The 13,692-nt window shown below is 41.0% G+C and overlaps 1 protein-coding gene across 1 annotated transcript in view; it reads right to left on the reverse strand.

The window, feature by feature from the left end:
- The window catches only part of LOC144823277 (sodium channel protein type 2 subunit alpha-like), a 942,252-nt gene that overhangs the window by 44,378 nt on the left and 884,182 nt on the right, over positions 1 to 13,692 (reverse strand). Inside the window, exon 25 of the mRNA XM_078681632.1 lies at positions 76 to 180. Within this exon, the coding sequence (XP_078537758.1) occupies positions 76 to 180 (105 nt within the window). The remainder of the gene's footprint in view (positions 1 to 75; positions 181 to 13,692) is intronic.

Raw genomic sequence — 13,692 nt, forward strand, 5'->3', positions numbered from 1 at the left:
AAGACAATGCTTTGCATTTTTGAAGGTTGACTCTGTGGTCACATAATTAAAATAATTAAGTACAAGCATTCTTACCTGCGGCCTTGGAATCGGTTTTTGTGGCTTTTTAGACCCAAGCTTTTTCATTGCATTGTAATACTTTTTTTGTTCTTCGGTCATAAAGATGTCTTGACCTCCAAAGTAAAGTAAATAGATAACAACTGATTATAGGATGCTCCACTGCAGAGCAATGCAGGCACAATTATCGATTAAGGCACCATTTTCATTACAATGTAATAAGCCATCAAAATAACAAATGACGCATATATCGTCTGACATTTAGACATTGAAACTCAACTACAAGGTTGTCCTGACAAACCAAAACAAATGTAAAGGCCTCATTATGAGGCCCCTGGTAAACTCATGTTGACCAGTAATGGAAATCACAAGTAAAATTGGGATTACGAGAGCCAGTTTGACTCTGCAGAGCTGTGGTGTTTCACCCTCACTTGGAAAGCAAAGTATTTCAGAGAAATCCTGTGGAAAAAAGAGAGCAGGTCGGTAAAATCAACACCAAAATTATTGATTCCCCCACAAATTTCTCATTTCTAAAAGGGCCCGGGGGAGGCTTCACATGTAATCATTGGTGACTTAGTCCCCGAGAATGACCGATGCCCAAAGTATTGGTAGCTCTGGCAGGTCGAGCGGATTTACCAGGGATAAAACGTGAACCTTGTAATGTGGACCTAATTGCGCTGTCAGCAAGGACCCCGGCTGCCAGTCATAAACCCTTACATTCTAGAGCAATTTACAGTGAGCGCGTGAGAAAAGTCAGTTACTACATTCAAAAAGAGCACTTCAACTGCAAATGGTTTCTTGATTGTTGTGTCAATCCATAATGAAAGAAATTAAAACTTTAACTGTGTATTTCCTCTGCCCAATTGCTAACTGTTCTTGTGATTACTCCTGCACACACCCACCGAAGTAACCGTCTGAGTTTAATTACCGTAACCCTTATCTCCTGCTTGTTGTAAAGGGCTCTATTGCCTTTGGGCCAAGCCCACACTGTATAAAATTGCAAAAATAAAATAAATACAAAAACTAATATTTGTTTAACCCCTGTCTAGTGGATAGGTTGACCTTCAATAGAGTGTGCACCTCCTTCATAGATCAATTTAAAATCAGAAGGGCAGACAATTTCTATATGACTTCAAAGCATTAAACTTGGATAATGAGGCCCTGCATTACATGCAAGATATAATCAGGTTAGGTAGTGAAGTCGAATTTGGCCAAGCAAATGAATCATGGTAGCCAGTTTATCTATTTTTTTCACCTTTAATGGTGTCCATTGTTTATTAAGGTCCTATACAAGACAAGCCGTGGCTTTTAAAGCTTGCACGATGGTCATTTAATCTCTCGGTCCACGAGAAAGTTGATGAATAGAATGATATGGTACCAGGTTATTATGGATTTAATGCCCCCTCACAAAGATATCGTAGCCAAAATATCTAATGTCGAAATATGATCAAGGTAAGTGAATTCATGTAAGTACAATTTTGATGAAATTGGCTCCACATATGTGTAAAGTGACTACATATACATCTACAAGGTACATAGATGTAGAGTTAAAAACCATCAACTAATACTTACTGGCTATGATATTCCTTTATAGCGAAATTTAGGCTACTAGCTTCTGACATATAACACTATTACCAGTAAACCACTATGCTTCAAGTGTTGTAGTGACATTATATGTTAAGAGATTTCAATGGATGAGTCACTGGCGAATACTGTAATGTTGAAGACATCAAAATAGACAATAATACACTTGCTAGAAACATTAGTATAACTTCAGATGTTGTTAGTGTACGATTTGAAAATCATATGGATAGTAGACAGGATAGAAAAAGATTAAAGAAACACTACATCAAATTTGATAGATGATGGTGTTTAGGAATGCCTTAAATTAATTTTGCAGCGTTAGATAGGAATGCTCCAAATTTCTTTATTAGACAACTTTCAGTAAAAGAACCAAAAATTGAGTTAAGTAAGCCACTGAGGTTGGAATGTATAGAAGAGAAGGATGAGCCATATTATCAAACTCAGAGGTTCCGACTAACAGTCGTCATCAACAATTCTTAAACTCTCAAGAAACTAGACTCTATACCATAAATGAAAATGTGAAATTACAGTGGTTTATGCTTAAAAAAAATCTGAAATTATTAAGGCAGTAATGATCCAGTAGGGACAGCCAACATTGATATGAAACTAACAGCAGAAGTTAACTAAAGTTTAACGGTTTGGTGAACTTGTTTTGAATGTTTCTTTGCTTCATTTCGCAGTTGTAATATTGATAACAGTACCACCCAAAATGCTCTACTCTAAACAAACAGAGGCTCTTATTAACCTTTTCTGAACCAGGAAGTGATGAAAAAAAATTCAAATAAATTCAAACAAATTCCATCCCTAAAATCTCTCTGCCTAACATGTGTGGTATTTTCAAATATCATCACTCACAGGCACTGTTGGAAAGAGTGCCTATACTCTCTCTGGGTTGCAGATAAATACTCATGGTACCCCACTCACCTTCACTTTTTTGTGTTGGAGCATGCCAACCATCACTCCCCATTCAAGAAAACACATTTTAACAATTTACAGGTTTCTTCATCTTCTAGTAGTTTCAGGTAACAGGTGTGAAAGATATGTATTTGTTCATCGAAGGTTAGTGCCTGCTTGTTCTTCACCACTTCCAGAAATGGTGACTTCTGTCCGTATTAAAGACTTTGATGGTCAAGGTAGAGCCCTTTCCTTTCATTTGAAGTATCCACATCAATTAGACTGTTAATTTTTTAACACCTTCCCACAAATGGAGGGTCTAATTTAACTTTCAGATCTAATATTCTGGGGATCCACTTTACAGTAATGGGCCAGCAATTGTGTCTTTATACATCAACTGACAAACCCTTAATTCTGAAGTGGTGTCATTTGCACAAGTTCTCTAAATACTCCAGTCTGAAGGTGAGGGATTTATTTTCTTTGACTCAACCATTTCTTTTGTAATATAATTAAAGTCTACCATGATCCAAAAGCTCACCTGTGTCAGCAAGTTTCTTGATGATAGGTCCCATATTGTCAGTGTTCCTCTCTGGTCCCCCCACTCATTCATTGAGATTGTCCATTTCCCTTTACGTCTACTAAAGGATACTCCCAGTGCCTTCTCCACACATTTTAGGAGTCTTTTATAAGTGTATGCACTGTGATTAGGTGTTCACAGTCAACAGGTAGCGAGGGAGCAGTGGCATAACAAAACTTGAGGGCCCCCTTGCAAACTACTTGGAGGGGGGCACCACACACTCCAGACTCAGTCAGGAGTTCTTAGGCCAGAGGCCCATCGCCGGTGCACAGTGCAGGAGGGGGCCCCCTGGAGCTGGGGCCCTCCTGCACCATGGGGGCTATTGTTACACCACTGTGAGGGAGATCTCAACCACCACCTTGGTGTCTCAGAGCATTCCCACAGAATCAGTTGTTAAAGGGCTGCTTGGCCTCACGGCCGCTGCCATGAAGGCACCTGAGTTGAAAATCCTCTTTACATTATTTTTACACCAGTGCATCCCCATCGGTTTCAGTACCACTGAAGCTCTTCTCCGTTTCACCACACTACTTTGTTTTGCTTCATAACTGCACCCCCTGCACCCCATGACAAGGAGCAGAAACACCACTGATACTGTGCCTCTACAAGATGCCCAGAAGGATGGAATATGCCAGAGACTGGGTGAATTGTTAATCAGATCTGCACAAAGGAAGAAGGATCCCATCAACTTCACCACTGCGCACTCAGAATGGAACAGATAGAGCATTATCCTTTAATTGCTGATTGTCTCCGTCTTGCATTTTCATCCATCTCACCCGTTATGGTCATCCTGAGGTGATGGGCGGCAGAGCACTTCTCATTTTTTTGATCCTTTTGTTACCCACTGGAAGATGCGAAATGCAGAATCTCGCATGTAGAGCAGGCTTCAAAGCAGACTGTGCCTTGTCTGCATGGACCTGGGCCCAATATATTTTAGGACAATGCTTTTGTGGCTGTTAGCAGTGGAAGCTCGATGCCCTCTTGCCCGTTTGCTGGCCACACCCTCTTTGGCTACCTGAAAATGGCATCCCTATCTACCCTTTAAGAGAGATGGGGAATTATATTGCCTCACTAAAGATGTTAGCACGAACATGGGAGTTCGGAGATTTAAAAGATTCACTGGCGAGAGATCAATTAGTGAAATGCACTAATAGCGTTAGAGTGCAAGAGAAGCTGCTGACCAGAAATTCTTCACTTAAAGAAGTCATTACCACTGTAGAAGGAGTAGAAAACGCTTCTGGCTGGGTTAATGAGATGAAAAAACACACTTTACTAGCTGACAACGCCTCAGAAGTTGCTTCTAAAGAGACGCTGACAGAGATGGAGAGAGAACATTATTAAAGTATCTCCAGGAGCAAAGCTTTCTAAACTTTCTAATTCTTTGTTGGACAATACCACAGCCAGGTGTTTCAGATGTGGGAGTTTTGGACACATGGCCAATAGCCCTAACTGCTATGCTAGAAATTCTGTTTGTCGCAAATGTAGCCTTAAAGAGCATTATGCTAGAGGAGTTTCTAAAACAGCAGGGAAAGTATGAACAGTAGAAAGTGTTGATAATGTAACTGATAGAGTGCTGATGATGGAATAGAGATCAGACCAGTAACCATGTCTAATTGCAAAATTGATATTGATATTGGAGGAAAAATATTTCTAGTTTTGGCAGACTCAGGCTCCCCACTCACTATGATTGGGAATGAGATATGGGATGGAGCATTTCGCAGAGAAAAATTAATTCCTACAGATATCAATCTCGTTAGTTATGGTGGCGCCCACATTGCTGTGTTGGGGTGCGTAGTGAGGAAAATAGAGTTTAAAGGAAGAGAGACCACTGGGAAGGTGTATGCAGCCAAAAGGGGAGACAATCTTTTGGGCTGGCATCATCAACAAGTTATGGGCACCATATTGAATCCCAAAGCACATGATCAAGTAATGTTTGTTGAAAATCCAGGGGGAGAAGATTTTCACAAGGTGTTTCCTGAAGTGTTTAGGGATGAGCTAGGATTACTCAAAGATTTTGAGCATCATATTGTGGTTAAGAAGGATGCTAAACCTGTAGTGCATAAGGTGCATAAAGTTCCTCATGTGATGCTGCAGCCCCTCAAAAAAAGAAACTAGATAGATTACTTGTCTCTAAGATAATTGAAGAGACTGAGTCATCAGAGTGGTTGGCACCAATTGTTTCATCACCCAAAGATGGGGGACACCCGTCAAGATGAGTGTGGACTTGAGGGACCTCAACAGGTGGATTGGGAGGATTACCAACCACTCCCCAATATCCCAAAGTCTCTTACTATGTTGAAGGAGGTTAAGTTTTTTCTATTTTGGATCTTTCACAAGCATACCACCAAGTAATGTTACACCAGGATTCAAGTCACCTAACATCTTTCCTGACACTATTTGGGGCTTATTGATACACCAGAATGGCGTTCAGCCTAGCCTCCTATACAGCTTTTTTTCAACGCATTATGAAAATGTTCCATGGGGAAGTCTCTAATATCCTATTTATCTACGAAGATATCCTTGTTTATGGCAGAGACACAAACAAGCGTGATAGTGTGTTGAGGGGAGTGTTAAAGAAATTGAATAAGAGAGGTCTCACCCTGAAGAAGCAAAAGTGTAGGATTCGGGTGACATATCTAGGACATGTCATTTCGGGAGAAGGGATCCAACCCAAACTGGAGTTAGCAGACAGCACTGTGGGTGCCCATACTCTGACTGACAAGGACCAAGTAAGATCATTTCTGGGACTCCTAGAATTTTACTCCAAATTTATAAAAGGTTTGCATGTGTTGTTGAGCCCATTAGACTTTTACTGAAGAAAGGAGTTGATTGCTCATGGTCACAGGAGTGTGGGAAAGAATTTCAGGCAGAAAAGTTGGAGATTATCAAGTTACCCACTTTGGATCACTTTTGGGTCACTTTGACACCAAGCTAAAAAAGTATATTCTTACCACAAATGCCAGCCTATAGGTATTAGGTGCTGTGTTATGTGGAGGGTGGAGAAGAAAGGGTGGAAGCATTTGCTTCCAGAGCACTAAAAAAGCAGAAGAACATTATTCATGCATCGAAAGGGAAGCTTTGGCAATAGTTTGGGTTGTGAAGCATTTTCAGTTTCATTTGAGGGGCAGTCCCTTTATTGTGAAGACAGACCACAGGCCTGTCGTATTCATGTATTCTCCTGCAAGCATATGGGAGGGTTAGCCCTAGACTTAAAAGGTGGAGTTAGGGGTTAGAGAAATTCAACTTCCAAGTTCATTATCTGTCTGTTTCAATGAATAAAGCTGCTGATTGTTTCTCAGACTACAGGTGGAAAGTAAAGATGAGGAAGTTATTGATGACTTAAGTTGTGTGAGCTGGATTATGAAGCTTATGTTTTCAACAGAGGAGTGGGCAAAAAGTAGAGAGGAGGATGAATGGTTTCCTGTAATAACAGCTACATCATAGATGGGTGGTCTGACTATAAGGTGTTAGATCCTGACCTAAGGCCATTTTGGTCTGTAAGACATGAGCTCACATTGTTCCAGGATGATCTGGTAAGAGGTGAATGGGTGGTTCCACTCATGGATGAGACCCAGAGTAATCAAATTGGGACATGAGGGGCATTTGGTCGGGACCCTTGCAAAGGCCTGGGTTCGTGAAAGTTACTGGTGACCTGGCTTGGATCGCCAAGGGGAGGAGATTGTGAAGGAATGCTGCTAATAACAAGGCCCATGTAACCAGTACTCCTCTTTTGTTGCCTGTTGGTGTCCCAGAGGGTCCCTGGACACATTTGGGCTTGGATATCATGGGGCCGCCTGAGCTATTACAACCCACTGACAGGTTTGTTTTGCTTCTTGTGGATTACACATCCAAGTGGGTGGCTACTAGGTGTGTTACTGGAACTGTCCTAGAACTTCTCAAGATTAGTTTGCAAGTGAAGGGGTGCCCAAATATCTGGTAACAGATAACAGGGTACAGGTCACTATGCAGTTTTTTTGTCATCTTGGTATAACACACCAGAGGATGACCCTTTATGCACCTCAAGCAAATGGAGTTGCGGCACGGAATTAAAAAAAAACCTTTTTTTGATTTTCTTAATATCATGAAAGGGTGGAACAAGCCACCATGATATGTACAATGTAGCACCATTAATCTAGATTAAATGACAATAAAAACATATTCTAAATAGTGAACCATACATGATGTAATTGATTCTAATGACCAACACATTTTTTTTTTGTGATAAGACACTTCGGCTAGTATTCTGTAAGATTGTTCGTGAGGGTGTCTATTCCTCCGGCACGAGATAAAGTGCTTGTGCTGATAGGAAATAAATATTGGGGTGAACTCAACGAGTCTGCGGGTAGGATACAGTTCATCTGTCATTCTTTTCTATTTCTTTTGCCAATAAGTTAAAACGTTTATCGTCTTACAATACAGTTGAACAGAGGAACCACCACAACATTTTTATGACTGCTGTTCTGCAGGTCCTTGTCTGTTCTTCTCTAATAATCAGCCATAAAAGAATCTTCCTCATGTTTGGTAAAACAGGGCAGATACATAGTAGGTGCAATAGTGACTCTTCTTCATTGCCACAGAGGCAGAAGACCTGAGAACACTTTGGCAGCCTGCACAGCAACCCCTGAAAATCCTCCTACACTCTGCTGATGAAGGACAATAATCCTGAAACACCGGTGTCCAGAGTTGGCCTGCAATTTTGCATCACACATCGAATCTTTTGCAAAGCGAACCCGCTTTGAGAAAACTGCATTTACTATGATGCTCTTGGGGTACACCCGCTGGAATGGTGGAGTACCGTGCGACCTATGGACCTTTTACTTAATACGGCTCCCTTGAGCCTTAGAGCTGACGAGCTCAGGTAACGCCCTACGCGCCCGGAGAGGTACCAGACCTGAGAACACTTTGGCAGCCTGCACAGCAACCCCTGAAAATCCTCCTACACTCTGCTGATGAAGGACAATAATCCTGAAACACCGGTGTCCAGAGTTGGCCTGCAATTTTGCATCACACATAGAATCTTTTGCAAAGCGAACCCGCTTTGAGAAAACTGCATTTACCATGATGCTCTTGGGGTACACCCGCTGGAATGGTGGAGTAGCGTGCGACCTATGGACCTTTTCCTTAGTCGACCAGGTCCATTTCCATTTCCATTTCAAATGAGATCTTTCATTGGGACGGATCCCAGATAGGGTCAAGTTCTGCTTATAATAGTCTGTCAAGTGATCTTGTAAATATGGTTGCGGTTTCAGCTGTTTATAAGGTGGCATCACCATCCATGCATGCCTTTTACGGGCCAAGGAGGCTTTATCAATTTGCAGCGATTGTTGTTTAATTGCTTTATTGGTGATTTGTTTAAATGCAGAGTATGGCAATGATGTGTGCCAGGCTTCCTCTAGCTTTAATACTGAAAGAGCTTTTTTTAAAATGTGAAATATTGGCTTGGTCTGCCTTGATTGATTTTCGACCTCCTCCCACCAGTGATGGGCTAATGTATTTACTTCAGCTGCTCTCATTCTCCAGTAATATTTGGCCAATGCTCCTTGTCTAGCCGGTATCTGTATTCCGGTCATATCTGGGCCTGAGAAATGTGACGTGGAATTAGGAACAGTTTACTAAATAGACTGGATTGGGCTGTATTTAGAGTTGTCAAGTCCTTGGTGTTTAGCATTTCTGAGCCCTACAAGATATATAGCAGGAATTTAGCTGCTATGACCTTTAATAAATGATTTGTTGACCTGCTGCTTAGTTTTTCTGCAGAATTTTAAAGGCAAAATAGTAGTTGTTTTGCTTTTGCTTGCCCAAGGTCTTGATGTTGCTTGCAGCTAAATTGAAGATCTAAATGAACCCCCAAATATTTATATATGTCCACCTGTGATAGGGAAACATCCTTTACAACGCAACTTTTACCACGAAGTGCCTTTACGACGCAACTTTTACAATGCAAACCATTACAACGCATTGCGCTAGGGGCGCTCTAGGATAGGGAATACGTTTAATTTACTATCCAACACCTTCCCTAGTGTCCACGGGGACTGGAGTTGGAATAGTAAATTAAACTATTCACTATCCAGCACCCCAAAGCGCTATGCGTTGTAAAGGTTTGCGTTGTAAAGGCATGCGATGTAAAAGCATGCGTTGTAATGTCATACATCCCCTGTGATAAGATGCTGGAATTTAGCCTCCAAACACATTTAGGGCATTTGTTATGGGTGCTGGAGAAGCATAGGACATTCAATTTTTTAAAATGTATTATTAATTGGGCTTTAGAGCTATATTTTGCTAGTTGAGAAATCAACCGCTGCAAGCCACGAGGTGTTTGGGAGAGCAGCACAATATCATCCACATAGTGCAGGCTTACTATTGGGGTGTTACCCAACTTTGCAGGGTCACCTTGTGTTAGATGAAGATTATTCTCTAAATCAGATGTGTAGATGTTAAATAGGCTGGGCGCCAAGACGCATCCCTGCTTTAACCCGTTGCTGTTTGAGATTTTCTTAGTTAGACTTCAGCCCTCCCCTTTTTTTATTTGGACCCAAGTTTGAGAGTACAAGTTGATGATTGCTTCCAATAGTTTTAAAGGAGCTCCGCAAGCTTTCATTTTGGCCCATTAACGTGGATCTTGATTTTCTTAATATCATGAAAGGGTGGAACAAGCCACCATGATATGTACAATGTAGCACAATTAATCTAGATTAAATGACAATAAAAACATATTCTAAATAGTGAACCATACATGATGTAATTGATTCTGATGACCAACATTTTTTTTTTGTGATAAGACACTTCGGCTAGTATTCTGTAAGATTGTTCGTGAGGGTGTCTATTCCTCCGGCACGAGATAAAGTGCTTGTGCTGATAGGAAATAAATACTGGGGTGAACTCAACGAGTCTGCGGGTAGGATACAGTTCATCTGTCATTCTTTTCTAGTTATTTTGCCACTAAGTTAAAACGTTTATCGTCTTACAATACAGTTGAACAGAGGAATCACCACAACATTTTATGACTGCTGTTCTGCAGGTCCTTGTCTGTTCTTCTCTAATAATTAGCTGTAAAAGAATCTTCCTCATGTTTGGTAAAACAGGACAGATACATAGTAGGTGCAATAGTGACTCTTCTTCATTGCCACAAAGGCAGAAATCCTTAGTCGACCAGGTCCATTTCCATTTCAAATGAGATCTTTCATTGGGACGGACCCCAGTCTCAATAGGGTCAAGTTCTGCTTATAATAGTCTGTCAAGTGATCTTGTAAATATGGTTGCGGTTTCAGCTGTTTATAAGGTGGCATCACCATCCATGCATGCCTTTTACGGGCCAAGGAGGCTTTATCAATTTGCAGCGATGTTGTTGAATTGCTTTATTGGTGATTTGTTTAAATGCAGAGTATGGCAATGATGTGTGCCAGGCTTCCTCTAGCTTTAATACTGAAAGAGCTTTTTTAAAAATTTGAAATATTGGCTTGGTCTGCCTTGATTGATTTTCGACCTCCTCCAAGCAGTGATGGGTTAATGTGTTTACTTCAGCTGCCCTCATTCTCCAGTAATATTTAGCCAATGCTCCTTGTCTAGCCGGTATCTGTATTCCGGTCATATCTGGGCCTGAGAAATGTGACGTGGAATTAGGAACAGTTTACTAAATAGACTGGATTGGGCTGTATTTAGAGTTGTCAAGTCCTTGGTATTTAGCATTTCTGAGCCCTACAAGATATATAGCAGGAATTTAGCTGCTATGACCTTTAATAAATGATTTGTTGACCTGCTGCTTAGTTTTTCTGCAGAATTGTAGAGGCAAATAGTAGTTGTTTTGCTTTTGCTTGCCCAAGGTCTTGATATTGCTTGCAGCTAAGTTGGAGATCTAAATGAACCCCCAAATATTTATACATGTCCACCTGTGATAAGATGCTGGAATTTAGCCTCCAGACAAATTTAGGGCATTTGTTATGGGTGCTGGAGAAGCATAGGACATTCAATTTTTAAAAATTTATTATTAATTGGGCGTTAGAGCTATATTGTGCTAGTTGAGAAATCAACAGCTGCAAGCCACGAGGTGTTTGGGAGAGCAGCACAATATCATCCACATAGTGCAGGATTACTATTGGGGTGTTACCCAACTTTGCAGGGTCACCTTGTGTTAGATGAAGATTATTCTCTAAATCAGATGTGTAGATGATAAATAGGCTGGGCGCCAAGACGCATCCCTTGTTTAACCCGTTGGTGTTCGAGATTTTCTTAGTTAGACTTCAGCCCTCCCCTTTTTTTTATTTGGACCCAAGTTTGAGAGTACAAGTTGATGATTGCTTCCAATAGTTTTGAAGGAGCTCCGCAAGTTTTCATTTTGGCCCATTAACGTGGATCTTGACACTTTGTCGAAGGCTGCCTTACAATCTACAAAGCACATCTAGAGGATGTTTGAGTTGACAAATGCTTGATTAGCTAAGAGGGTGACTGCCGATATATTTGTTAGGGTGCCTATACCGTCCTGGTATTCTGTTTGTGTTTTCGGGAATATATTTATAAGCTGACCCAATCTTCGAGATCTGCCAATAAGTTTGATGCGTAGATCTTTGCCTCTATGTCAATGAGAGATATCAATCAGTAGTTATTTGGATCGGAACGTGTCCCTGATTTGTATATGGGCTAAAGAATGCTGCCCCGCCAGGAGTCGGGGATGATACTGGTCTCTAAGATATATGTAAACATGGGAGTTAAGTGACTAGACCAAAACGCTGGGTCATTCCTGGACAAGGCATTAGGCAGGCCATTTGGGCCTGGAGCCCCATTAGATCTCAGATGTTTTATTATGTTCAATGCCTGCTTTTGATTGATCTGTACTTGGTGTTCCCTCAGCTCGTGCTTTGTTGGTTCTCGAATTTCTTTTTGACATTTTTCTTTGATTTGATTTTTTGAGTAATTAGCTGATTTCTCAGCTGATAATTTTATTTATTTATTTATTTATTTAATTTATATAGTGCAAATCAGCTACCCACCAAAGGGTTTCCCGCCGCTTGATAATTCAGAAGTGCGTTGTAGTGCCAAGCAATATTAGATGTTAAATAGCCAGGTTTTTAAGGCCTTTCTAAATTTCACGTGGCTCATCTCCGTACATAATGCATATGGCATCGCATTCCAGAAAGATGGACCCAGGAAAACAAAAGATTTCCCACCCATCCGTGACAGTTTGATTTTAGGAATCACGAAGTTATTGGCTGTTGCTGACCAAAGGGTTCTAGATGGTTGGTAAGGACGGACAAGTTTCTGCAAGTATTTTGGGGCAGTGCCAGTTGAGATTTTATGCATGAAGCACAAGGATTTAAACTTAATCCTATTTTCAACTTTCAGCCAATGTAGATCACGAATGTATTTAGAAGTAGAGCAAGACATAGGGATTTTGAATAAGAGTCTCGCCGCCGCATTTTGCACCATTTGCATCCTTCTGATCGTAGTTTTCTTTGCCCCTAAATATAGCACATTGCTATAATCAAGCCTTGAAGTTACCAAAGCATTAATAACTGTTTTTTTTGTACAATCAGGTAGCATCCAACAGATTTTTTTTAGCCATTTTAAGACTGCAAAACAGGTGGCTGAAGTCTTAACGGCTTGCTGGCGCATATTCAAAGATTCATCAATGATGACACCTAAATTTCGAGCCTGTAGGACTGGCATCGGAAGAGGGCCCATTTCAGATGGCCAATGCTGGGGTCCCCATAGTTCTTTATTTCTTCCTAGAACGATTAGCTCTGTTTTCTCGCCGTTTAATTTTAGAAAATTAGCTTGCATCCATCCCGCGATCTTACCCAGTCCTAGTTTTAACGTGGAAGGATGATCGCTTTCTGCTGAAGAGAGAGAGAAAAGGAGCTGAGAATCGTCAGCATAGGAAAACATATTTAAACCTGTCTCTTCTACTATTCTGGCAAGTGGACTCATATATAAGTTAAAAAGCAATGGGCTTAGAATTGAACCTTGTGGTACTCCATGCTTAAGAGTTAAAGTCTCTGAGCAGGCAGACTGGGAGAAGACTTGAAACGTACGATTGCTTAGCAGGGACTTGATCCAGTTTATAGCAGCGCCATGAATACCTATAGAGGAGAGTGTTCGTAAAAGTACCGCGTGTGACACCGTATCAAACGCGGCACTAAGGTCTAATAATACGAGTGCAACCGTTTCTCCTCTATCTATCATGGCGCGGATGTTCTCTGTCACTCCAAGCAACGTAGTTTCAGTTGTTGCGGGGGCAAGAGATCGTGTGTCCTTATAAACTCAGTGAGGGACTGAAGAACATGTTTTTCTAAATTTTTTGAAAAAATAGGCAGAAGAGAAATTGGCCTAAAATTTGAGGGCATGTTTGGATCAGCTCCAACTTTCTTCAACAATGGATGAACCATTGCATGCTTCCATTCTGCTGGAACATATTCTTCCTGAAGGGAAGCATTTAGAAGGTCTGTGATCGTAGTCATGGCGTTCCTATTTAATTGCTTTAGAATAGAACATGGTAGAGGGTCTTTTGGTGAGCCAGATTTGATCGTGTTTAGTAAGTCGATGACCGAATCAACACTCAGCAAAGGCCAACTTTCTAGTGTAGCGTGCAT

The sequence above is a fragment of the Lissotriton helveticus genome, chromosome 3_1 (genome assembly GCF_964261635.1).
Source record: "Lissotriton helveticus chromosome 3_1, aLisHel1.1, whole genome shotgun sequence".
NCBI classification, from domain to species: domain Eukaryota; kingdom Metazoa; phylum Chordata; class Amphibia; order Caudata; family Salamandridae; genus Lissotriton; species Lissotriton helveticus.